The sequence below is a fragment of the Pan paniscus genome, chromosome 11 (assembly GCF_029289425.2).
Source record: "Pan paniscus chromosome 11, NHGRI_mPanPan1-v2.0_pri, whole genome shotgun sequence".
Taxonomy (NCBI): domain Eukaryota; kingdom Metazoa; phylum Chordata; class Mammalia; order Primates; family Hominidae; genus Pan; species Pan paniscus.
In genome coordinates, this window is record NC_073260.2 from 37,781,284 (window position 1) to 37,808,416 (window position 27,133).

General features: G+C 40.3%; 2 protein-coding genes across 7 annotated transcripts in view; one reads left to right on the top strand and one right to left on the bottom strand.

Annotated features, from left to right (window-relative positions):
* Positions 1 to 16,421, top strand: part of GRIN3A (glutamate ionotropic receptor NMDA type subunit 3A) — a 169,220-nt gene extending 152,799 nt beyond the window's left edge. The window contains exons 7-9 of the mRNA XM_003820663.5: positions 6,423 to 6,587; positions 7,940 to 8,016; positions 12,262 to 16,421. Coding sequence (XP_003820711.3) covers positions 6,423 to 6,587; positions 7,940 to 8,016; positions 12,262 to 12,601 — 582 coding nt within the window. The 3' untranslated portion in view covers positions 12,602 to 16,421. The remainder of the gene's footprint in view (positions 1 to 6,422; positions 6,588 to 7,939; positions 8,017 to 12,261) is intronic.
* Positions 16,422 to 22,420: 5,999 nt separating this feature from the next.
* RNF20 (ring finger protein 20) overlaps positions 22,421 to 27,133 on the bottom strand; it is a 29,826-nt gene continuing 25,113 nt past the window's right edge. For all 6 annotated transcript variants that reach the window (XM_003820653.5, XM_008974097.5, XM_055117797.1 and 3 more), the window contains 4 exons: positions 24,837 to 24,962; positions 24,533 to 24,673; positions 23,752 to 23,853; positions 22,421 to 23,517 (listed from right to left, as the gene is read on the bottom strand). In XM_003820653.5, the coding sequence (XP_003820701.3) occupies positions 23,341 to 23,517; positions 23,752 to 23,853; positions 24,533 to 24,673; positions 24,837 to 24,962 (546 nt within the window). In that variant the 3' untranslated portion in view covers positions 22,421 to 23,340. The remainder of the gene's footprint in view (positions 23,518 to 23,751; positions 23,854 to 24,532; positions 24,674 to 24,836; positions 24,963 to 27,133) is intronic.

Below are 27,133 nucleotides of genomic sequence, written 5' to 3' on the forward strand. Positions count from 1 at the left end.
TAGGGAAAACAACTAGGAGGCTGTCTCAATAATCTAGGTGAGGTGAGAGGGGATGGTGGCTTGGATCAGGGTGGTTGGTGGAGGTGGTGGGATGTTGAATTCTGGATATACTTTGAAGGTCGGTTCCACCATATTTGCAGATACACAGGGTAATGGGATGCTAGAGAAAGACAGGAATCAAAGGTGGTTCTAAGGTTTTTTTCCCTGTGTCATGGCAAGGATGGAGGTTCATTGTGATGAGAAAGACTGTGTAAGCAGCAGGTTTCAGAGGGAAAATTAGGAGTTTGCTTTTAATGTGTTATCTTTGAAATGTCTGTTCATTACCTAAGTAAAGAGGCAGAGTAGGAAGTTAGGACAGAAAAGCCCCCAACTCTTGGGAGTCATTGACATCTGGGTGGTATTTAAAGCTGACTCTGAATGAGAACATGAGTGTAGCTGAAAAACTGAAAGCATGCCTATGTTTACAGTCAGAAAGATGAAGAAGAAAAGCAAAAGAGACTAAGGTACAACAAAGAGAAAGAAGTATCACAAAAACAAAGTTAAGAAACTATACCAAAGAAGATGGAGTAATCAATGGCGTCCAAGCTGCCGATACATGAATAAGGTGAAAACTGACCATTAGATTTGGCAATATGGAGGCCATTTTTTACTTTTACAGGAATTGTTTGACAGGTGATCGGAGGGGACAAAAGTCTGATTGAAGAGGGTCTAAGGGAGAATGGGAGAAAAGGAATTAGAAGCAATGAGTATAGACAACACTCTAGAAAACCAGAGAAATCAGGTGGTTGCTATGTGCTGGGAGGTGTGGAATGGGCACAAGGAAGGATTAGCTGCATAGATCTTGATTAGTAACATCAAAAACAAATGATGAGTGAAACATTTTATCTGCATTTCTTGCTGGAGACTTGAGAACTAGTCACTAATCGAGCCAGCTGTCAGATGTTTCAAGTGACAACATCTGAACAAAATACAAAGCAGGGTTTGTGCAACAACAAAGTTTATAATCTTATCCTATACATGTTACTGATCTGGTCAGAGACCACACCTGTGATAGTACAAACATCTCCTTTTATCTGAATTTGGTCCATTCCTAGAAATGTGTTGGCTAGTAAATTTATAGATGGTGGAAGCCCTTTCCATTATTTCAAATGGAAAAAATAATAAAGTATTCCTATTTCATTCAAAAATCTCTAGCAGTTTCCCTAAATTCGCTAAAACACTCTTAGACACCTGTAGACATTTAATATCTAATGCACAATGCATGGATATGTGACAATCTACCAAGAATTTCTGCATAACATAAAGCATTTAAAACATTAGTTGTATAGTGCATAATTTGTTGGTATTCCTCCATGCAACATGCAGAGTACAGTATCAGATACAAACTATGTTTTTTCTTCACAGTGTAGTAAATATATACTAATGTAAATTAACAATAAAATGTTAAAGAAACATAATGAATATAAATAACCTTTAGAAAAATGAAATACATGAGCAAGGCAATTTTTTGAATGATTACTTACTAGTTAAAGAGTTGCCTAAGTGAGATGGGGTGGGCTAGAGTACGTTTGTGAAGGACCAAGTGGAGCAATAAATGCCTGAGATTTGTCCCTGGCTCAATCCTGGGACTAGCCAGGTGCAGTGGCTCACACCTGCATTCCCAACAATTTGGGAGGCTGAGGCGGGCAGATTACCTAAGGTGGAGAGTTCAAGCCTGGCTAATATGGTGAAACCCTGTCTCTACTAAAAATACAAAAATTAGCTGGGTGTGGTAACACACGCCTGTAATCCCAGCTACTTGGGAGGCTGAGGCATGAGAATTGCTTGAACCCGGGAGGCAGAGGTTGCAGTGAGTCAAGACTGTGCCATTGCACTCTAGTATGAGCCTCAGAGTGAGACTCTGTCTCAAAAAATCCAATCCAATCAATCAATCCTGTGACAGCCTTCTCTCCCTGGCCCTTGAGTCTCTGGAAGTGTGTGGCTATGAGCTAGCAAATGAAGCTGCAGCTGAAGCAATGGGATAAAGGGGGAAAAAACAACAACCTCAAAACATATGTTTGTTTGCATTCTTTTTGCATTCATTTACATGGCTCTTGACAGCATGAGACTGGACTTCTGCTTGCATTTCTGAATGTGCTACCACTCAAGTCACTTGCAGCTGCAATTATCATTTTGTCTGCATCACCTGAGTGTATTTTAAATATTTGATATTGAATATTCATAACTCCTTCTTTTCTTCCTCTGACCAATAATGAGTATCAAGTTGAGCAGTTTTTTACTAGAAAGAAAGTTTTCACTTGATAATATGGGGAAGATGCACATATGCACAGCACATTTAAACAATGTGATCCTAGGGGAGGAACCACTGAATTACAAAGGCAGCTGTTATGTCTTGTCACTCAGACTCAGACACAATTGAAACATTTTCTCTGGTGTTCACAGGCAGATGATAGTGGATTTTCCATTCCAATGTGAGTTTTAAATAAAAAATTGTGATAGTTGTTATAGCGAATAGTGAAGATTCAACTAGAAAAGGATACCTATAAATGGCGATTGTTTGAGAAGCATTGCAGGCTTTGGCATCAGACAGTCCTGGATCCGCAGCCTGGATCCCGACTTAGTAGCTTGCATGATCTTGGGTAAGTAAGGTTATTAACCCCTATAAACCTCTGCTTTCTCAAATGTGAAATAAGGATAATAACACTTAACTTACAGGGTAATTATAAGATCATAATACAGGTATATTGTATCTGGCATATGTATTAAATGCCAAATTTAAAAACAATAACTACTTCTGTTAGTCTATCAGCATGTGGGTATAAACAACAGAAGTTTAAAGAAAAAAATGTATAATATAAACAATACGGCCTATTTGTTATTGAGGTACTAAGAGAAAAATAAGACTAATCATTGTTATGCACACGGAAACAGAGGGAGTCATGTCCATAAAGGCAAGATGACTCACTGCAAGTTACATCTTTCCTCCTCATCTTGGCAGTGTCTTATAAAAAAGCAGGGCCCATCTGCTCAGAGTTTAACTGAATGTTTGATGATGTTACAGTCCAAACTAAATTCCCCCAGTCTGTTCTTAATCCACACCAATAACTCACTGAATCCTTCATATTATAGCCATATCCTGTACACATTAAAATAGGTCTAGGTCAAGGACTATTTTCAGACACATTTGTATGTACTTTCTGCATGTCAGGTTTACATAACTAGTCACCATTTGCACACAGAGATGTCCCAGGAAAATCCCTAGTACCTCTGAAGCCCTTGGGGTCCAATGTGCTTCCCTACCAAACCCTTTCCCAGACCAGCATTCCTTGTTTCGTAGGGCTGGGCTTCGGCCTGCATTCCCAAGTCATCTGCCCAATTTTCCTGCCTTGTGCCAGTCTCCGAGCCCCTGCTCAGCTCTAGTCTTTTCTTTTCTAGTGACCCTAACACTAGTCTTTGATTCACAGCCTGCAGTACTGGCATGGAGGGAAAGAGATTTCCTGAGCTAGGCTCCAACACAGCCTGAAATCTCCGACCTTTTCTTCTGAGTCCTGACCCCCAGATAGACTTCCCTATGCACCCTATGCCTGAATCATGCCTGGCCGGCTGTTTCTCCAGAAAAGAGGTGGAGAGAGGTGGGGAGAATGAAAGGAAAACCTTTAAAGAGAATGGGAGGATCATTCACATCAGACAAATGAGTCAGTGAAGACTGTGGGCTCTGAAAACAGACGGCATGGGTTTGAATCCCAGCTCTAACCTTCACGAGCTATGTGACCTTGGACAAGTTATTGAACTTCTTTGTTGCCCAGTTTCTTCACTTATAAAATGGAGATTATACCAGTATTTACCTTATAAATTGTCATAAAGATAAGGCAAGTTGCTACATTGATAAAGTGCTCAGAATTGTGCCTTACACATATTCAATGCTAAATAATTATAAATGATAATGATGACCAAAAGCTTCCAGCAAAGGGATAACACCCAGGCTCCTTAGTACGGCATCTGAGGATTTGCCTAGTGTGGCCCTGTTTCTCTCTCACTGCATATCTTTGTCCATGTGTGCCATTATAACAAAATACCCGAGACTGGGTACTTTAGAAAGAAGAGAAGTGTATTCCCCACAGTTCTGGAGGCTGGAAGTTCAAGATCAAAGCACCACCAAGCTTATTGTCTTAGTAAGGGCCCAGTCTCTGCTTCCAAGATGGCATCTTGTTGCTTGTCCTCCACAGGGGACAAATGATGTGTCCTCACATGGTGAAAGGCTGGAAGGGCAACAAAAGGGACTAGCTAGCTTCCTCAAGCCCTTTTATAAGGGCACTCATCCCTTCATAAGGGCTCTTAATACCAACCTTTGGAGTTTAGGTTTAAACATATGAGTTTGAGAGGGACATATACATTCAAACTATGGCACTATTCATGCCTTGTATACTCTTCCTTCAGCCACAGCAGTCAGTTTCACAACACTATACCACTGTCCAGGAAAGTCATGTCTTTTTTCCTTTGTTTATGCTACCCTCAGATTAGTATGTTCACTTTCCCCACCCAAGCTCCCCATCCTGCCTGTCTTATTCAAATGTTATCTCATGAACCAGCTTCCCCACAAATCCCAGGAAGCACAGATCAAATGTATCATGGAGGTATATGTTTGTTTTCTCCCTAGACTCAAGCTGTTTAAAAGGAAAGATATAACTTCCTTCTATCTCCATCCCATGATACGCAGAAGAGTGCCTGGCACCTAGTATTAACTCAATATATTAAGTATTTTTACTTCTACGGGATTGACTCTTGTCATTGATGTCAATGGCTAAATAATGGCTGTTTTAGAGTACATGTGAGGGTTTTCTTAATCTACACAAATCACTTAGCAAAGTGCTGGCCACAGATATTTATTGTAACTACTATTGCTGCTATAACTGCTGCTGTTTTGGTGTATAGCAGTAGAGCAGAAAGAGCCCAGGCTTTGGAGCTGAACAGAAATGGACTGAAAGACCAACTTTGCCACTTAAAAGCTGCAGTAACTCCACTTCCCTTAGTTATAAAATAGATGTTATATATCTATTTTAATGTAAAACACTTGGCAGAAAGTAAGCAACCAATAAATATCATTAAGTTCCTTCTCTTTCTCTTCTATGCCTTTTTTGTGGCTTGGCTCGGTTTACTACACTTCTCTGGTCTCACTTTCCTCCTCTGTAAATGAACTAGATGATTTCCATGTTCCCTACCAGATCCAAATTCCAAAGTTACTGAACTCATCATCTTTTTCCCCTTAAATCTACTCATTCTCTTCCCTGAGGGACGTTCTTTCCTTGACAGCTACCAGGTATATTAAATTGTTTCAATTCTCTATCTCTATCTCTCTCAATCTCTAAGAGACCATAAGGTGGTCCAGACCCAGGGCCTTGGCACAACTCCAGGGGCCATTTGCACAGTGGATTAACATACGAATAGCGCCTGTCAACTGAAGAATCATGAGCTTCATAAATTTGGCCAGGAGATCTTTAGTTCTCATAAAGGGTTGCAGCCAGCAGGCCAGCCATCCTGCAGAATGGGAAGCATAGCCTCAGCAGAAGCTGAGAGCAAGCACTTCAAGGGAGGGGTAAAAGGGAACAGGAATTTATGTTGAGTGGGGTGGCTGAGTATACGTATTGAGTAAGCTATAGGAGGAGTCATAAATATTTATGAAAAGAGATACATGCACATGTGCAGTTGAGCTTCATGCCTCTTCCTGGGCCCATGTTCAAAAAATGGTGGTGTTAGCATGACCCGAGGGTGGAGATTTTGGTCTTCTGATGTCCAAATGTGAAGCAGAGGACATGAAAACCCTCACTATGCATCCCCCACAAGTTGGCCAAAACCATCTGGAGATTGTGGTCATTTTTTAGGAAGGGTGCATTGGGAAACTGGTGAGCTGTCAGGCTGAAACTGCAAAGAGGGAGGGAGAATCTGGTTATGGCCTTAGGTGATTAGCTAAAGGTGATAAAGCAATGAGTTATCGGTTTCTTGTTTTCCAGAGCTAGCTTTTGCTTACTTCTTAAGAAAGAATTATGGCTAAAGGTTAATAAGGAAGGGACAACTGAGGCATGACAGACCTCCCATCCAATCAAGGCCAGGAACTCAGTTTTTAAGGTTTCTTCGGGGTCCCCATGGACAAGAGAAAGTTCGTTCAGTTGGTTGGAGAGCTTTTAATTTTATTTTTATTTCTCACCCTCTAGGCATTGGGTGCTCCTCGGCAGCCCTCAGTCCAACCCTGGCTGAATTTCTTTCATGATGTATAATGAAGGTCACAGAACACACAGGGAGAAATAGTCTCCAGCTTTCCTTGAGTCCAGAAAAAATGAATATCCATCTGAAAACCAAAGATTACACAAGCATTGGGCCAGGTATATCATTGTATTCACGGCCTTTTCTTTCCTATTCTGTCACAGACTTTGCAAATGGGCATCAAACACTTCTCTGGACTCTTTGTGCTGCTGTGCATTGGATTTGGTCTGTCCATTTTGACCACCATTGGTGAGCACATAGTATACAGGCTGCTGCTACCACGAATCAAAAACAAATCCAAGCTGCAATACTGGCTCCACACCAGCCAGGTGAGTGCCACAGGTGTCTTGCTCCAATATTCTTAAACTGTAGAATTCCTAGTGATGGGAGGATCCAGAGCCCTATGTCAGACTACTAAGTTATGTTACCACAATAACGAGGGTGGGGTAGGCACTCTCATTAGAGCAGAAGGAATTCTCTCTATCCCATTAATTCACTTTTCCCTTAAATTCAGGCATCCCACAGTGCTCCTTCCTTTCCTATAACCCTCCACTGTTGTTCATAATAGAAGAAATAGAACTTTTTTAACCAGGTTTCACTTAATAGTGAGAGTCTGAAAAGATGGTGTGAAAGATTTATTTCCTAGGTTCTTTTCTTGCCAAAATTGAAACCTATTACATGAGTTTAAAGTCCCTGGTCCCCTTTAAGTGACCCCACTTGCCCCTGTTCTCTCTGCTTTTTCCCTGGTCCAGAGAGGTTTGAGACCCACTGGGGCCAAGGCCAAGTTTCACAAGGCCGCAGTTCTCTCCTGTTACCTAGACATCAACGCACTGATTTACAGGGAGAACTGAAACTGTCAAGCAGACTGGTGACTCAAGCACACTCATTTGCACATCTCTCCCTGAATGAAATTGGCATGGAGACCCAAAATATAGTCAGAAGGCTTCATAATGATGGAAGAACTCTAACAAAGGGAGTGGTTTCACTTGACCACAGCAAGGCCGGATGAGCCATCCTGGCCTCTCCTTTGGTGAGACCACCTCCTGCCCTCCAGTGTACCATGGATTACCTCCCAGCAGGGAGGCTGTCACTTCTGCATTTACCCTATTCATGTATTCATATACCCTCATACTAAACTCCTCACTTTGGTAACACTTTTTTTTTTTTCTAGATAGGTTACTATCATTGGTTTGCTTACAGTTGAACCCTGTTCTTCCTACTTTTATCCTGGGAAGTATTTGGTCTTCTAGGAGAACTCCGCAGATCTTCCTTATTGTATGCTAATATGATTAACTTAATTCTCAAGAGTCCTCCTTCCCTTCTTTGTTTTGGTTGTCAATTAATTATATACTTTTTACTCATCTTTAGCAATTATTGAAGGCCTTTTGCTACACATTAGTTATGATTGTGCCGCCTTATATCACATACCGTTTTATAATACTGAGCTTTCCATCAGAACACTTTTTTGTTTCTCCAGGTGGAATAATAACCTCTAATTAGAATTTTTGTTCTCTTGAGATTTGAGGCTGAATGTTGATCTATTTTTAGGCATTTCTGGAATTTGTTTAAAGAGGCCAAGGTTTGTAACGACTACATATACTGTTACATCTCAAGTGGTTCTTTGTTCCCTGACCTATGTGTTTCTCATAATTTCTACCCGTGAATCTGTTTTCTCCATCAGAGATTACACAGAGCAATAAATACATCATTTGTAGAGGAAAAGCAGCAGCATTTCAAGACCAAACGTGTGGAAAAGAGGTAAGAAGGGGCCAATGGCAACTGTCTTTATATTTGTAAAATAATCTTTAGAGATCTAACTGTATAATTATTCAGATCAAATCAGGGCAATTTATCAAAAGAATCAGTATAAATAGAGGGAAATAAAACAAAATAAAAAATGTATAGGGACACTAAAATGCAGTGTACACAATATACTGTCATGGTTAGAAGTGTAGTCATGGACTCTAGGATCAACCCTCTGGATCCAAATCCTGTCTCCAAGACTTATGATATGTGTTACTTTGTGTAAGTCACTTATTTAATCTCTCTGCACCTCAAGTTCCTCATTTGTAAAGTAGAGATAAAAACAGTACCTATTTCCTAGAGTTGTTGTAAAGATTAAATAAGATCATACATGTACATCTCTGAATGAAAGGAAATGCCTAATAAATATTAGCTATTATTATATACAAAATACATGTAAGAATTAATGAACACCGCAGGCAATTAATTCCATGTTTTACTGTCTTTTTGGCATATTTCCACTCCCTACTCCTTTCTAGCATTCCTAGGAACAGAGTATTGGAAATACGAAACAGACATGTCATGCCTAATTCATTTCCTGGCACTTTTCTACAAACTCCCTAGCAAAGAGCATCTTATTAATAGGAAATAACAAACATTAAATGCATTAATGACATCTGAAAATCGAAGCTCTTCACTCTCACCACACCAGGCTGTGGATGACTGTTCCCTATTTCATGGTGACTAAAGATGTCAGAAGCACTTGGGTCTGGTTCCTGGCTAGTCTCTGCTGCCTGCTGCCTAAGGCAACCCTACTGATTCTTTCGTACACCCAGAGGCCTCAGATGAGGGCACACCTCTCATCATAACAGGAGAAAAAGGGATGGAAAACAGGATTCTTTTTGTTTGTATCTCCTCTGGGACTGCTGCAGTCCCCTTCTATGCGGTCTCCATCTAGCTTGTCAGAATCATTTCCTTTATCTCTTGAAGTATCTCCTTCCAGTCAATGAGCACTCTCCCCACCCCTCTCAGTCTGTGGTATTCCTGCATCATATTGCAAGTCTGTTAGTGATAAGCTGTATACTAGTCCAGTCACAGCTGTTCCATGACATGTTACATCTATTTTCTCTATTTTTAACATAAATTTTTAATAACAGTAACACAAGAAGACATAGCAGCAAATGTATCATCTTACAATGAAAAAATATTTGTTTTCCAGCTATAATAGAAACAGGAAGCCCAATGATCCCATCTCCAACTGTGATATGATTCATATTCACATCTTTCTCACATAAATTGAAAACCATTTGTGTCTTTTGATGCAACTTACCCAGTGTTCTTGGCAGATTCCCTTCCTGAACCCCTTATTTTGAGGATCTAAGGAGAACAGGTGTTCATGGTTTACCTTGGGCTCACACTTCCTGTGTCTACCTCTATACAACCCAACATTAGCAACCTGTCAAACACAATGAGTGTTTGGCGTACCATAGCCATCATGTCTCTTTGGAATAGTCCAGTGGAGTATTGAACCTCAGTGTTACATAATTGCTCCAGGGAAGCCTATTTTACCCATTTTTAGTGTTAAATACAGCTCATTCACTGGTCACGTAACACTCTAAGACTGACGAAGGCTTGAATCAAAGCAAAGCCTAAATGTTATTGAGGCTAGGAGTATAACACCAGCCTTGGGTTATTTTTTCCAAGTAGACACTGAGTCTTACACTCAGCATTTGTCACCTTGCACTCATAGGTACCCACATCAAATATCAGACGCCTGGTGATACTAGCAACTAGAATTTGGCACAAAGTCCAGCATTTGTTTATTCTTCTATATTATATTACCAGATAGATATACAAAGCTCTGGAGAAGACCAGTCCAGCTATCTTTACTTACCTTATCACTGTGGCTGTCTAGACAGTCGAAGAAAATGTGTAGATGCTCTACTCTCAGGTTTTCCCTGCTATGAACCATTGTAGGGCATTAGAATGCTCTCCCTCTCTTCTCTTGGAAGTATATCTATGCAAATGCTCATGCATGCTACAACTTGACATCCCTCCTCTGTGCTCCATATTTACTGAACAAATAAAAGAGCAAATAGAAAAATGAATGAATTATTAACATGGGTTTGAGGAAATGCTTGGAGAAATTTTGGGCCATGATATGGAAGTAGGTATTGTCCCTTTTTCATTTAATGCAAAGAAAATAAGTTACATATTGCAGGAGATGATTTATATATAGCCCTGGGTTTATTCAACATGTGATTTCACATAAGGTTTTGGTCTATCTTTCATCTCACTGGGTTCCCAATCAATACACGCCACCCCTGTTTTCCCTTTCCTCTCACCCCAAGACACACAAAAATTACAAACTACATAACAGCACAACCAAGATTACTTTAAGATTATTCAAATTCAATAGGAAAAGATTTGAAGAAAAAAATTAAAGGGAATTATAAAGCTAGAAGGAAAATTACATCTTCTCTCTGACTCAGGTCTAAAGCCAATGGAGCTATAAGTGGGTTCATTACAGAACTTTTGCCCAGCCCAGGATACAAGAAAACTGAGCTCTGGTACCCTCTGCTCATTTATATAAAACTTAGACTATGAGGCATGTTAAAGAACCACAAGGTGGTTTGGAGTGTGTGTTTCAATGGCTTGGGTCATGTATAAGTTGGTCTTTGCTATGTGATAAATCATCCCAATACTTAATGTTTTAAACAACAGCAAGTTGCTTACTAATTCATGGATCAACTGTGCAGTTTGCTGATCTGAGCCAGACTTGGCTGAATTTGGCTGGGTTTGCTCATATGTCTGTAGCCAACTTTGGGGGACGGGGAAAGCAGCTAAGGGCTGTCTGGCCTGTGACGGCCTCAGCTGGTCAACTGGGAAGCCTGAGGATTCTCTCCATATGGTCTACCATCATGCAGCAGGCCATTCTGGACTTGTTCACATTGCAGCAGCAGGGTTCCAAGAGAGTGGAAATGTGCAAGACTTCTTAAAAGTTTAGGCTTGGAACTGCCACTCTGATATGTCTGCCACTTTCTGTTGCCCAAAACAAGTTGTGAGAACACTCCTAGCTGAAGCGGGGAGGAAAGCAGATTCAGCATAGGTACAAGCTGCAAAGTCACATTACAGAGGGCATAAATGAAAGGAGAAAAGAAGGTTTATGGCCACTTTTACATAAAGACTTTATTATTCTTCTCTTTCCCCTTCTCCTTCCAGACTGTCCCCTTCTCCTGGCAAGTAAAAGTCCAGGAAAAAAGTCAATTCAGTTACATGAATGGGAACAAAAACACAATGGCTTGGTAGGGTGTTTCTATTTAGTTTTGTCCTGTGATAGATTGCAAAAGTTGTCATAACCCTCCTACTCCTCCTCCTGCTTCTTCTCCTATGGTGGAAGAAATCAGCAGCTATGCTGCTTAGGGCTCTAATCTGTTCTTGTAGCGAGAAACTCTCCCTATCTCATAAGTATCAAAGTGTATTTCAGAAACAGGATCAGCCTTCCCCTGTGACTATTTGGCAATAATTCTCATGCTGTCTATAGCCATCTCTCCATGATGGTAGTAGGTGATACGATGCAAGCCTAAAACAGGATTGCAAATTGCTTTCTATATGACTTTCATTATCCCAGCAAGAAACTGAGGGCTTTCTCGGGATTTTTTTAAGCATCGGACCTGACCTGTCATTCTCAACTCACATAAAAATCATCCCTATAGTAAGAAACACTTGGCTGAGACCTGTGGCTTATACGCTTTTTTTCTCCCCAAGATCAAGTAGTAAACATCAGGATGGTCCTGCGGGACTAAGGATGAGCCATGTTATGAGATCTGTCAGCAGGTTGATGCTCAGAACCCAACAAGTGAATAAATAGATTTTGCTTTTATTAAAGCATCATCTTTCAAATCATCAAACGTTTCAAGGTGTGGCTAGTTTCTGAGCTTCCCTTGCAGAAAGGAAATTAAAAGCCACCTGAGGTTGTTTGAAAAAAAAAAAAAAAAAATGTGCCATACCCCGTCCTATCATCCCTTCAAATGATACCCAATTCCAGTTTCAGAGCAGCATGGGACTTGAACTTTTGTATGTTCATGACTCTTTATTGCCCCATGACACCCTAGCAGGTAGTCTGTCCATGGCTTTGTTACTTCATCTCTAAATGCACACCCAGCTCCATATTATTGCACAGGAAATGGCTAACAGATGAAGACAGCACCTTGAGAGCTGCAGAATGGAAAGTAAATCTAAAATTTCTCTGTTTCCTAGGTCTAATGTGGGACCCCGTCAGCTTACCGTATGGAATACTTCCAATCTGAGTCATGACAACCGACGAAAATACATCTTTAGTGATGAGGAAGGACAAAACCAGCTGGGCATCCGGATCCACCAGGACATCCCCCTCCCTCCAAGGAGAAGAGAGCTCCCCGCCTTGCTGACCACCAATGGGAAAGCAGACTCCCTAAATGTATCTCGGAACTCAGTGATGCAGGAACTCTCAGAGCTCGAGAAACAGATTCAGGTGATCCGTCAGGAGCTGCAGCTGGCTGTGAGCAGGAAAACAGAGCTGGAGGAGTATCAAAGGACAAGTCGGACTTGTGAGTCCTAGGTGACCACACTGCTTCCCTTTCTCAGTTCCTGACCTTCCTCTGAGCCCTTGAGACACTTTGTAATGCTCTTTTGTAACTATCGACAAAGGTGTGGGGAAGCTGAGGTCTAGGTCTTCTTAAAGGTCAAGTCTGCTCTCCCTCACCTAAAGTGCAGCAGCAGCTCCTCTCAAGGCTCACTCCCTAGGTCTCCAGGCTAGGAGTGTTTTTCTAGCAAGACTCTTAGGAGTAAGCTCTGTGTGAGAGATCTGTGAATAACCAGATAACCCCAGCTCCCGTTAACCTTTTCACCAGGTGCCACAGTAATATTTCTGGTTTTTAGCCCTTTCTCTGCACTACCAACAAGAGATAAAATTGTTACTCATACTTATGTCTTACTGGGTTGCTGGTTTTCATCGTAACACAGAACGAGGTTATCTAGGGTTGTAGCTTTTGATACAACTCCCCGATCTAGATTTATTCCTACATTCTGAATGGGGAGCAGGTAAGAGCAGAGCACCTCCCACTGGGGGTTGGGTATTTAAAAATTAACTCATTAGTATCATAAAGGTCAAGGATTGATTGGACCAGGCAAGAGCCATGTTTTTGAGAACGTTCTGGATCTCTGACTCCATCCTGACTGTTTAGTAAGAGCATGCTTACACCCTACTGTGAAAGGGGGAGGGGATGTGGTAAGTGGGAACAGAAGACAGGCAGCAGAGGCATTAAAAATGCATACCATGCTTTCAGAACAAAAGCTCTGGGCCAGAAAGGCAATTTGGCTAAAAAATGAATAAGACTACTTCTAATGTAACTAAGCATCTCCACTATGGTGTGTGCCTTTTATAAAGGAAAAGAGAGAAAAAGGCAAAGCAAGATTGTGGCCTTAGGTTGGACCTGGAGTATCCCTTATTGCCTATAATGGAATATGTGACACTGTGGGTGAAATGTTCTACACACCACACACTAGGCCATTTTCAGATCAGCAGTCACCCATCGCTTAGCATAGAAATCCCAAAACCTCCAGCCTGGGAACACTACAAGCTTCGACCATTCAGGAATCTGCCCTGCACTTTGCATATCTGTATAGAAAATCAAGTCAATCCCCCATCCTCACACCCACTCATCTCTGAGGAGCTATGAACTGGTTTTGGTCCCTCTAATGATCCTCCAACCTCATCTAATGCCCCCCAAAGACTGATACAAGTAACCTCCCCTCTGCTTAGGTGCCACTTTCTCAGCATATCATGTTTAGGCAGCAAGGGAAAGGAATATGGGTCAGTTCTCAAATGTCAATGTAGATAAAAGTCATCTAGTAGAGAACTCATCAGAGTGCGGATTGCCAAGACCCTTCTCCAGAGATTATGGGGTTGGGGGTGGAGGTCTAGAGGTGAGCTCAGAAACCTGTTAACTACTGTTAACCAACACCCCCAAGTGACTGACACAGGTGGTCTAAAAATTACTTTTCTAGAAACACCATTCTGGAAGTTTGGCTGCCCACAGGCAGGAGGAGAAGCGTGAAGAGAAAACCTGTTTGAGAAGTTTTGTTTTGTTTTGTTTTTTAATAATTTTAGCACACATCTGCTGACTCTCCTTCAACATCCTCACCCCCACCCCTGGGCACCATTTAGGACAAGACTTCCTTATTTATCGATTACTTGATTTATCTTCTCAGGACTCATTGTTCCACCCCCAACCAATTTGAATGCCTACAATAAGTTCAGGAGCTGTGCCAAGCACTTTCGTCTTTTACAGCTGGAGATCACTGGAAAGGTGTCTCAGTCACAAAACTTCTCCCTCTACTACTGGATGAAATGTCTGCATTTCCACCAAAATCTACCCAGTCACCCAGGGAATAACAATTTAAGCTGTAGTTAGATAACACCTAGTGATTAATTGGCTGAGAAAACCCTGGAGTGGAGAGAGGCTCAGAGATACTGATACGGATGTGGGAGGGCTCTAAAGTTAGAGGTCACCAACTCCACAGATGAAACAGTTCAATAATGAGGAAACAGGTGAGCCCTGAAAACACAAAAGGACAGTTCTGTGTTGAAACACCCCATCCCTTCACGTTCTCACCCCAGGCCCAGAAGTAGGTTGCAACTGCCTTTGGAAGATTTTGCCCCTTAGCCATCCCCACCCACTTGTACCAGCTAAGAATGCTGGAGACTCTGCCACCATGCTCTGCGTGCCCCTGAACCTCTGTGCAGCCCGGAAGGCTGATGTACAGGTGTACCTCAATCCACATTACAGCCATGCTCCTAATGTACATGGACATTTTTGTAACTCAGCTCATATTCTGACTGTATTTGAGAAGCTGGCTGTTTAAGGGAACCCAGAAGTGAATTCTTTTGTAAAGTAAAGCACCCTTTTGTAATGCAATTAATTATCCCTTAATGTATCTGTTTTGTAAGTCTGAATTTTTGTATATCGGGTTTACCTTAAGCTTCTCTAGTGAGGCATTCTGAGCAGTGGTGATCACATGCCAGATCGCCCTGCCTATCCACAAAGTAGATGACCAATGCACGCTCCTCAAACATCTTTGGAGGAACTACCTGGCCAAAACACTGGTCAGGATGCAGCAAGCAGCAGCAGGGGCTGACAGCAGGCTTACTGCCATCAACATTGCTTGAAATGCCTCCATGTTCTGAATAAAGAAAAACCATAATTGCTTGTGGTGAAACGAAGCAGTCTTCATGTTAAGTAGCAATGGTTATTTTTATTGGTAGTAACTGAACAGTGTTTTGCAATTTGTGAAACAGTGTATTGTGTTTTGTAAAATGATGTCATGAAATGGTGGGTCCTTGGAAACCTCCTTTCCGTTCAGCTCTGCCTCTGTTCTTTCAGTTCCTTTGAGGCTCAAAAAAAACACAAAGATCAGAAGCCATCAGATAGAGGGTGGTATTCTGGTAAAGAAGAAAGAGATAAGGGATGCTACCTTGCTTTTCTGGCACAGGAAGCACATGATAAAGCATGCTCAGATGAGCTGGAACAGATATAGCTACCTGGTTCGTGTAAATAAGAATAATAAAGGCCCCAGAGTGTGTATGCTTCCAGGTGGAGGAGAAAGGGGAATCTCCCAAAATTTAAAAACAAATTGGAAGAATAACCAGGACAGCCAAGTGAGGCAGCCACAGGGACCCAAGCAGTCGAGGTCTTTAATGTGACTGGAGATGACTCTCTACTATTCATGAATCTTGCTATTGCACAAACCCTATCAAGAGCTGCTGCTTCCCTTCCAGCCAGAAAAGTGGTAAGTGGAGCAAGTGCCAAGTAGAACAGACCTTATCATCTGGGTAACAGACTTCTCAGTGTTGGTGCTGTGTCTGTTAGAGCCTTAGAGCAAGTTAAGCACTTCCTTGGTGTGGGTAAAGAATAAAGGGGAAAGAAACTACTTTAGAGCCTCTTTTCCTCCCAACTCATATTTTTGATAGGAAAAACAGAAAACCCATCCAGTTCTTCAGAAATTGCTTTCTAGGCATTAATACTACTTTACTATCTATACTGTTTAGTTATTCCTTTCTTTACCCACCTAAACTATCCATCTAATCCAGGATTCCCTCACTCTTTTTTTTAGTTACTAATCATTTTATGAAAATAATGTATTTATAAGTATTTTCTTAAGGTTTGTGAAGAGTATTTGCATTGTGTCTTCATTTTAATGTGTTTGCAATCGCTCCGCTCCAGGAAGAACGGAAATGCTGTCTTGTGAGCATGAAGTGAACGGGCTGTTTTGCTCCAGCCACTTTTCTTGTACAACCACATGGATGGATTAGATGTCCTCAGGTCTTTTCCATCTTCAGTTTCTATGACTGTGGAATAAATGTTCAGATAGAAACTTCACTTTTGGATGTACTGCTGGCTTTGTCTTTGGGGATTCAAATGTTGACATGATACCAGTTCCTTCTTAACAGGAGACCCATTAATGCTATGATTTATGCTTATTTCCTTGCTATAGTCCAAAGAAGAAACACAAGATATGCTGAGAAATCTCAGAGCTCAGGCAGCATGAAGTAGAACTGAAATGGCTTCATCTGAGATAGACATTCTAGGAAAAAGCACAAGTTCAGAGGTCTCTAAAATCCTGTACTGATCACCCTCATCAGTAATTCGACAAACATTTGCTAAACAGCTTCCATGTACGTGCCAAGTGCTGGAGACACAATAGTGAAGAAGATAGGTATGGTCCCTAACTTATGACCTTTTTTTTTTTTTTTTTTTTTTGAGACGGAGTCTTGCTCTGTCACCAGGCTGGAGTGCAGTGGCATGATCTCGGCTCACTGCAACCTCTGCCTCCCAGGTTCAAGTGATTCTCCTGCCTCAGCCTCCCGCCCGAGTAACTGGGACTACAGGCGCCTGCCACCATGTCTGGCTAATTTTTTGTATTTTAGTAGAGATGGAGTTTCAACATGTTGGCCAGGATGGTATCGATCTCCTTACCTCGTGATCCACCCACCTCGGCCTCCCAAAGTGTGGGGATTACAGGCATGAGCCACCACGCCCACCCTCAATCTGACCTTTTTACAACCTATAAACAGGTAATACTATAACAACTAACATATATTGGGTACTTATTATAAACCATGATCTCATTTAATCTTAACAACCCCACAAGATAGGCACTATAGATGTAGTCTTAAGTAGGTAAATGAGACCTCCAGTTTACAGATAAAAAAACAAGAGTCAGAGAAACTATGTAACTTGCCCAAGGTTGCAGAACTAGTAATAGTAACAGAGATTTGTACGACCATACAGGATTCCGGTCACTGCCTCACAATTTTCTATTCTTCCTTGAATCCCCTTTTAGTCTTTCTGCCTTATTGCTTCTTTCCCATGCCTCGGCCTGGCCCCTAGCTCCACAGAACAGACAGAGAAGCGGATATTGTAACTGCACCTTCATTGGTCCATTTAACTCAACACTGTAATACCTATGTCTCATAAAAATAGCATTTCAGCATCTTTTCTTTCTGCTTTCTAGCCCAACCAAGAACTGATGCAAACACAGTTACAAATCAGCAGCAGCCCTGCAGTCCCAGACATATGGGCAGTTTCTGATAACCCAAGCAGTTTTAGCTGCAGGCAAATTTGCCTTCATGAATCTGCTAGCCTGTTGCCTTCTTCACACACATTCTTTCCGAATAGAAACAATCAAATCTCATGAAAATGTAAATCCACTATAACTTAATTCAACTACCTACTTACCTAAGGAAGTTTTTGCATTACTCAATCATTCATATTTTGGATGCCTATTTGTACCCAGGCATTGGGGCTAGTTGCTGGAAATAGACAGATAAAAACAGCAGATTCTGATCCCATAGAGCTCAGTGTAATGAAAGGACACAAACTGACATTTTATGGTGTGTACTCTAATAAGGAAATGCACATCAGGTACTATTGGAGCGAAGAAAACACTGTGTGTATGTGTGCATGTGGGTGCAGGTGTGTGAGGTGAAGAGACTCGGTGGAGGGTAACAGGCAACTAAACTAAAAGAAAGCATGTACAAAATTCCAGATTAGGGAAACCATGGCAATCAAGAAACTGGGACCTTCAAATCATTTAATATAATAGAAACACACAGCTTAAGGTGGATGACAAACTATATGAACTGGAAAGAAAAAGCAGAGGCAAGATCACTTGTGCTAAATTGGATTTGTGTCCTGAAGACTACAGGAACCACTAAAGGATTTTAAGCTGAAGAGACAACTAGTAAAAGAACAGGATCCTCACCACCAGGTGGAGCTGGATGTCACCCACATGCATTTTAGTTGTAGGACAGTGAGCAGATAAAGTTAACTTTTTGAAGTTTTGGAATGAGTTGGCCATGACATCATTTACCAGGACAGGCAGACTAGAGACAGACAGACATGGATAAACATGTGTCTTAGATTTCAGGGAGGATGTCAGTGTTTTGTTTTGTTTTTTTCCCTAGAAATAAGAAAATGTAGGTGGAAACGAAAGTTGATCTATCAATTTCTTTATTTGCTCAACAATTATAAAAGTTAGCATTTGCTGAGCATTTACTAGGTGCCAGGCGCTGTGCTGAATGTCTCCTGTATGATGATTCATTTCATCCTCCATACAACCCTATGATGTAGTTATTATTTTATAGATGAAGAAACTGAAGCATAGAGACATGAAGTAACTTGCTAATAAGTAGCAGCGCCATACGCAGGCAAGTCGGACTTCATGAGAAATATATTTAACACAATGCCTGGAATCACAATAAGCACTCAGCAAATGCATATGATTGGGAGAGCAGGAAGAAATCTAAGATCCCTTGATTCAATTCTACTCTACAACAAGGTGCTAAAGGAACTCAGTGAATTCAGAAACAAAATGTAGTTCTAATCCAGGGCCTGGCAAAGAGTCTAGTTAGATTAGAATGATCAAGGATAAGTATAGTAGGTATATGTAAGTCTTTAGAAGACTTCAAAATGACTCAGAAAGTATTTTCACTTATTATCTACCTGATGACATGTACTCTATTAGTACAGGTCTCCGACTGGGATAAAAGAACAATGGAGTTCTCATAGTAGCATTTCAATCCTGTGGCTAACCTGAGTGGCTCTGGAACCTATTTCCTCACTTCTAAAATAAGGACATGGTCTAAGTTCCCTTTCAGCTCTAATATCCTCAGAGCATATTATTATTATATTAATGTGAACATAGCTTCCCTCAAAAAAAAAAGGTTAACTTACAATAAATGAAGCTTTTATGCAGGTTTCCGTAGCGTAGTGGTTATCATGTGTGCCTTGCAGTAAGTGAAGTCTCAGCTACATGAGACTCATCAGTCTCATGGGCTGCCACTACAGAAGTGTTAGTTTTAGAATTCATAATAATTCCTTTTATTGCCACAAAATAAATTAAAACTGTAGTCATATATTTTTGGATAATACAAATTTGAAGGGTTACTTCGATATATGGGGAAAGATTGTTTCTACTTAGGGGGTGAAAAAAGGAAAGAGTAATAAGGTTTGAATCACACATTGGCCCAGTAAAGCAGACTTCTGAAGATCTGGCAGCAGAACCATGAAGCAGAATTAATTTAATCATGAAAAACTTTACTGACTACTATGTGCCTTTGCTAGATATTAGGGATTTGACTGTTAAGACATTGTCCTTTTCCTGTCCTTTAGTAATTGTGAAGTAGGCTATAAGTAAGACCTTAATAGCTAACATTTGGAACAGACCAAACATGGGCAGGAATCCCAGAAGGTAAAGCTCATTCTTTCTGATAGGACAACTTTTAAGTATTTCCAAACTTTAAGATCTAGAAAATGTGTAAGTATTTCTATGCCATGGGTTTCCTATTGTGCAAACCCAATCCAACCTACACATAATCCACCATTTTTCTACTAATCTCAGTGTATCTGTCTTATCATCAGAAAAGCAGACTTCTGCAATAATGACTAATCAAAACTTTTCTGCAGATCCACTGGGACATGGGTTTATCTGGCAGTCCTCAGATAAATCTTCAAAGAACAATATGTAACGGCATTCCACATCCTAGCAAATGACAATGGGAATAAAGATGAGAGTAGCATATGCTTCCGGCAAGTGTAAGCATTACCATCCTAGTAGGTTTAGAAGACTGATGATTATTTATTGTCTAGAATCTTCACAAAATCAAATCACAGTCATCACTCTAGTGGCATGTACATTAAACTATGTGCATCAAATTCCGGCCCTTGAAGAACAAGGAAGCCTACGGATCTGGACAGAGAAAAAGGAAAAGGAATTGCAATGGAAATTCATGTAAGAAAACAATTGCAGAAACAGCTCAATACCTTTGAAAAAGATCCCTATAGTAAGTAAAAAGGTAAGATCCAAGCCATGTAGTTATGCATGCCTCAGAGCACACCTGACTTTGGTCAAAGTCACTAAGAAATTTCCAAGGTAACAATGAAAGAAAGAAAAAAGAGAGAGAGAGACCATCCCTACAAAATCTGAAATGGTTTTTGTTTGTTTTTGAGACAGGGTCTCACTGTGTCACCCAGGCTGGAGTGCATGGCATAATCACAGCTCACAGCAGCCTTAACCTCCGGTGCTCAAGCTATCCTCCTGCTGCAGTCTCCCAAGTAGCTGGGACTACAGGTGTGCACCACCACAGCCAGCTAATTTTTGAAATTTTTTGTAGAGACGGGGTCTCCCTGTGTTGCCTGGGCTGGTCTCAAACTCCTGGGCTCAAGCAATCCTCCTGTCTCAGCCTCCCAAACTGCTGGGATTATAGGCATGAGCCACTGCACCCAGCCTGAAGTGTTTTAAAGAAATGAGAAGCCTCTAGGACTTCTATAATAATCTTTGAAATTGGCATTTATAAGCATTACCTTAAAGAAAGTACCCTTTAAAGTTCATATGGATCAAGGGCTGTGATTGCTAACTAGGATCCAAAAAAGCTATGAATAACGTACATACAATACAAATAAAATTTGGTATGCAGTTTGGGAGTATTCCTAAAGCGCATTCATTGACCTCTTCTGCAGTGAGAGAAGCCAACTGCCAAAAAATCACCATCATTTTTGGTTGTTATCTGAAAATGACTGTGAGAGCTCAACTTGTGTTGCCAGGACCTCAAGCCGGTTGGGATCAGGGGCTCCCTGCTCATCTCAACTAGAGGAACTTCCTCTAAATCCAACTTCCCATGGGGCTAGTGGTTTCCTCCACAACATTCCACAGGCCCTATGGTCCCCTGGTGTTGGGCAGCTGGCTTTCTCAGCCAATTGTCACAAACAGCCAATAGCCAAGCCCAAACCACCTGTTGACCAAGCAGTATATCTGCACCCAACCAACAAAGTTATGCTCAAGCTTACCCTATAAGAAGAGCAAGAAGCAAGGGGAAAGTGTCCTATTACTAAATGAAAACTCACTGTGTCCAGAAGCAGGAGCTAATCCTGTCATGATGGTTCTGTGGGGTTGGGGGTGTTTGCTGAGCAGGGGAATCAAGGGACCCATGACCTCTCTTGATGACCTAGTAAGATTCTCCAATTAGACTCATTGCTTAATTCATACCACATGACTTTGTGGAATTCAGTGCAAATCCTGCTGATTATAGCTGGTGACCACAAAAAGACACAGAATTTGCTCTTACCTGTCTTCTAGGACAGGTGGTGATCAAGAAGGATCCATTTTACACAACCCCTTGCCAGAGATTTATGAAACCTCTGGTTTGCTGGTTATTATAAAACATAATGCAGCTGGGCATGGTGGCTCACACCTGTAATCAAAACACTTTGGGAGGCCAAGGAAGGTGGATCACCTGAAGTCAGGAGTTTGAGACCAGCCTGGCCAACATGGTAAAACCCCATCTCTGCTAAAAATACAAAAATTAGCTGGACATGGTGGTGAGCACCTGTAATCCCAGCTACTCGGGAGGCTGAGGCAGGAGAATTGCTTGGACCCAGGAGGCGGAGGTGGCAGTAAGCCAAGATTGTGCCACTGCACTCCAGCCTGGGCGACAAGAGCAAAACTCCATCTCAAAAAAAAAAAAAAAAACCCACCACCACATAATGCAAGAACTCTCACCCTAAAGCTAGAGGCAGCAATATGCTCCCCCAAAAAACAAATTATAGTCTCTTACCCCACCTAATGAACTATGAAAGATAACTGAGTAGTCAAATAAATTAATCTTTTAGGTATAATTTCTCCATAGAATAGACTCAATAAAAGAATTGGGAGAAAAGTGCCTCAATTAAGCAAAGATCTAAATACTCTAAACAAGGCCAACCTCTTAACCTAAGCTGATTATTTCCATGCAAGAAAATTTAATTCTATAACAGCAGATATAAAATCAACTTGTAATAATAAAGACAAAAGTTTCAAAGAAAAACCATAAACACAAATGCAAACTGAATCCTGCTTTAATTCAAGCTTGTGGAGAACAAAGTCCTACAGAAACATTCCACAGAATTTTCTGGAAAAGAGGGATCACAACAACCCTGTAAAAAGGAGACTGAGAGTAATTCATAGCTCATCAAGTTCTCTCCGTATCAAATTTCCAGAATACCCACAAGATTTCTTCACCAGCTTAGTCCTGACTCAACCTCTTCAATCTTTATTTCATTAGAAGACAAAGGGTCATATTATTTAAAATTATTCTAGTCTCAAGAAATTTAAAGACTTGAAGTAGTAGAGCATTCAAAACTTAAATAACTTTAACAAGAAAGCCAGCTGATCTTAACAAGTTACTCTGCTAGTAAATGGGAAATAGACTGAATCATCCTAGACATAATTTCATTAGGGCTGCAAACCACCCAGGGGAGAGTAGCACAATTATACCATTTTGTAATCCACATTCACAAGAAGTTTGCTACACAAATGAAGAAAACTTTGTGCCCATAGACAACTTATTTCTTAAAATATCACTCCCCAAAAGTAGCCATGTTTCCACTTTTGTTCCCTTTTCCACATCAAAAATACCAACTTGATTTCTTCAGGAGGAATGGACAATCCAAGTTTATACAGTGGGCTGGAAAAAGAAAACACTGAAAAGTCTAAAAGCACAAAATAAACAAAGCTGGGAGGGAAGACAGTAAGAGTTATTTGTTTCTAATTCATTCTGAAACCCAAGGCTTGTATTTACCAGTCCTTTCTGCTAAAGTCATCCAGCTATTGAAGAGGAGAGCCTGGAAGTAAAGTCTGGAGGAAAGGTAGTTGACTGATAAACTGTCCTACAGGTGACAGTCAAGGAGAGAAGAGGTAGAGGTTTGGTGGTTAATGAATAAGTTCCTGACTAGCCAGCTCCTCTTCTTCTCTTGACTTAGATCAACCAATGTAGATGCGATGAAAATCATTGGCACCAAAAGCAGCATTACACTTGGGACATTTGCGCTGGCGGGTGTCATAGCGTGTCTTCACACACTCAAAGCAGAAGACGTGAAAACACTTAGTAAGAACAGCATCCTTTTTACGCATGTTACAGCACGGACAGGTCAAGCGTGCCTAAAAAGAAAAGATGTCAGAGTTTGAACAACCATGAAAGTTTATGATCCAAATGGCTCTCATATACTACACAACCAAGAAGAAAACCCACAAGGCACTAAAAAAAGAGCATCATTTCCCCCCAACCTCCAAAATAAACCATTCTCTGGTTACTATCATGCAAATTATTCTCCCAGTCTATTAGGCCACTTAAAGCTTTGACAAAAAACAAATCACTGAGGCATTTTTTCTAACCTTGTAATCCTTAATCTCTTCCATCAGAATCTCATCACACTTGGGTACATTGTCTGGTTTCTTTGTGGTCTCCAGCTTCCTGCGAAGTCTAGAGATGTCCTCCTGTGGCAGGATAGCATACCCATTAGACACACTTACCCAAATCTACCATTTTTGAGAAAAATAATAGACTTGAGTTTTCTGTTGTGAAAAGAGAGGACTTTCTATCCTTTTATGGTCAATTATCTTGTAGAAATGTAGAGAACTGCAAATGGCAGGATATTTTCTTTTGTTTCAGAAGAGGCAACCATAATTATATCCCCAAATTAGAACTGCATCTATTACCAATTCAGTCCTGTGAAAACACATCTAAGAGTTTAGAGGACAGTCTATTTTGTTTTATAGTAATTAGTTTTAAGCTGAAGGTAGAACGGTTTAAAATAATTCAGAGACTTACGGATAAAGACAGAAAGACATCATAAGAAACAGCTAGCATGACAAAAATAGAGACATTATACAAGAACTTGAAAATCCTCTACTGCTGCTATGCTGTTACTTCTTTAACAATTTACTAATTCATTAATTTAACAAATATTTATTTTGTGCCTACTAGATGCGAGGCACCATAAAAGAGTCTGAGGATATGGCAGTGAAGAAAACAGACTTACTCTCTTCCCTCAACAAACTTCCTCAAGTCTAGTAGGAAATGACATACATTGGACTAATGATTCTTTCATGATATGGGTCACTTCCGACCTCAGAAAACACCTAAAAGGTGACAAGAAAAGACAACTGCTTTTACCTGGGCTCGTTTGAAATTGAACATGTCCTTTTCTTTAGTAACACTGTTCTCCACGATCTCATCCTGAAAATCATGTAGCTTCTTCTGAGCCAACTCCAGTTGTGCTTTGAGGTCATCTGCAAGCTGGGCTGCCTCCATTGCCTATGTAGGATGTACAAATAAGTAACACCATTGTATCACCTATTATTCCCAGTGAGGCAAAATGTTAGCCCAAGTTGAAGGAATAAAGCGAACTTATAATCTCAACAGTGTTATACTTATTTGTTCCACTGAGACTAACCATCATTAGATTAATCAATCATACCTTGCGTTTATTCATCTCTAAGGCTTGGGTCCTAAGACCCAGCTCTTTCTCCCCTGTGCCAATGTTGCTCTGTAACAGATGCTCCTTCTCTTCCAGTTTCCTTACTACCTGTAGCTGGGCATCAACCTTTCAACAGAAAATCAGATTTTAACACAAATGAAAAGATTAAAAAAAGAAAAAAAACTATTCTGTTAATCTATAAGCCCACAAAATACAATATGTTAGAAATCTCAAACTATTACTGATTTTGCCCATGAACCCTTCAAAATACATCAAGACTATGATAACTGAAAGCTTTACTTTTAATATAAAATATTGTGGAAGATTCAATAAGAGTCTGAAAAATGACTGAAAAGATTCTTTTCCAAATTGCCAAAAATAGAGAATGCATGCTAATGCTTAAAACCTGGCAATTCATACTATAACATATAAATTAGAACTCAAACAAAAGTCCAAGAGTATTTCCTTCAGAATGGCTAGACATTCTAAAAGAGTCTTTTTTGAAATTAATGCACAAAGTAGAATCAAACAATATTAAAGTGTAAAAAGTAAAATCACAAACACCCACCTCCTAACCTCACCCACAACTCATCCCAATATGTGGAGGTAACCATTCTAACAGTTTCTCACACTGCCTTCAAAAAGCATATCAAAAAGATAGTCCACCATGATCAAGTGGGTCTCACACCAGGGATACAGGGATGGTTTGACATCCGCAAGTCAATAAATCTGATAAACCATATAAACAGAATTTTTAAAAAATCACATGATCATCTCAATAGATGCAGAAAAAGCATTTGACAAAATCCAGCATCCTTTTATGATTAAAACTCTAGCAAAATCAGCATAGAAGGGACATACCTTAAGGTAATAAAAGCCATCTATGACAATCCCACAGCCAACATTATACTGAACAAGGAAAAGTTGAAAGCATTCCCCCTGAGAACTGGAACAAGACACAGATGCCACTCTCACCACTTCCATTCAACATGGTACTGGAAGTCCTAGCCAGAGCAATCAGACAAGAGAAAGAAATAAAAGGCATCCAAATTGGTAATGAGGAAGTCAAACTGTCACTGTTTGCTGATCACATTATCGTATACCTAGAAAACCCTAAAGACTCATCCAGAAAGGTGCTAGAACTGGTAAATGAATTCAGCAAAGCTTCACTATACAAAATTAATGTACACAAATCAGAGCTCTGCTATACACCAACAGCAACCAAACTGAGAATCATATCAAGAACTCAAACCCTTTGACAATAGCTGCAAAAAAATAAAATAAAATACTTAGGAATATACTTAACCAAGAACGTGAAAGACCTCGACAAGAAAAATTACAAAACACTGCTGAAAGAAATCACAGATGACACAAACAAATGGAAACACATCCCATGCTCGTGGATGGGTAGAATCAATATTGTGAAAATGACCATACTGCCAAAAGCAATCTACAAATTAAATGCAATTCCCATCAAAATACCAACATCATTCTTCACGGAACTAGAAAAAACAATCCTAAAACGCATATGGAACCAAAAAAGAGCATACATAGCCAAAGCAAGACTAAGCAAAATGAACAAATCTGGAGGCATCACATTACCTGACTTCAACCTATACTATAAAGCCATAGTCACAAAAACAGCATGGTACTGGTATAAAAATAGGCATGTAAACCAATGAAACAGAATAGAGAACCCAGAAATAAAGCCAAATACGTAGTGAACTGATCTTTGACAAACCAAACAAAAACATGAAGTGGGAAGGGACACCCTATTCAACAAATGGTGGTAGGATAATTGGCAAGCCACATGTAGAAAAATGGAACTAGATCCTCATCTCTCACCCTATACAAAAATCAACTCAAGATGGATCAAAGACTTAAATCTAAGACCTGAAACCATAAAAATTCTAGAAGGCAACATTGGAAAAATCCTTCTAGACAATGGCTTAGGCAAAGACTTCATGACCAAGAACCCAAAGTAAATGCAACAAAAGAAATGATAAATAGATGAAACTTAATTAAACGAAAAAGCTTCTGCACAGCAAAAGAAATAATCATCAGAGTAAAGAGACAACCCATAGAGTGGGAGAAAAAAATCTATACATCCAACAAAGGACTAATATCCAGAATCTACAAGGAACTCAAACAAATCAGCAAGAACAAAACAAACAATCCCACCAAAAAGTGGGCTAAGGACATGAATATACAATTCTCAAAAGAATATATACAAATGGCCAACAAACATAAGAAAAATGTTCAACATCATTAATTATCAGGGAATTGTAAATCAAAAC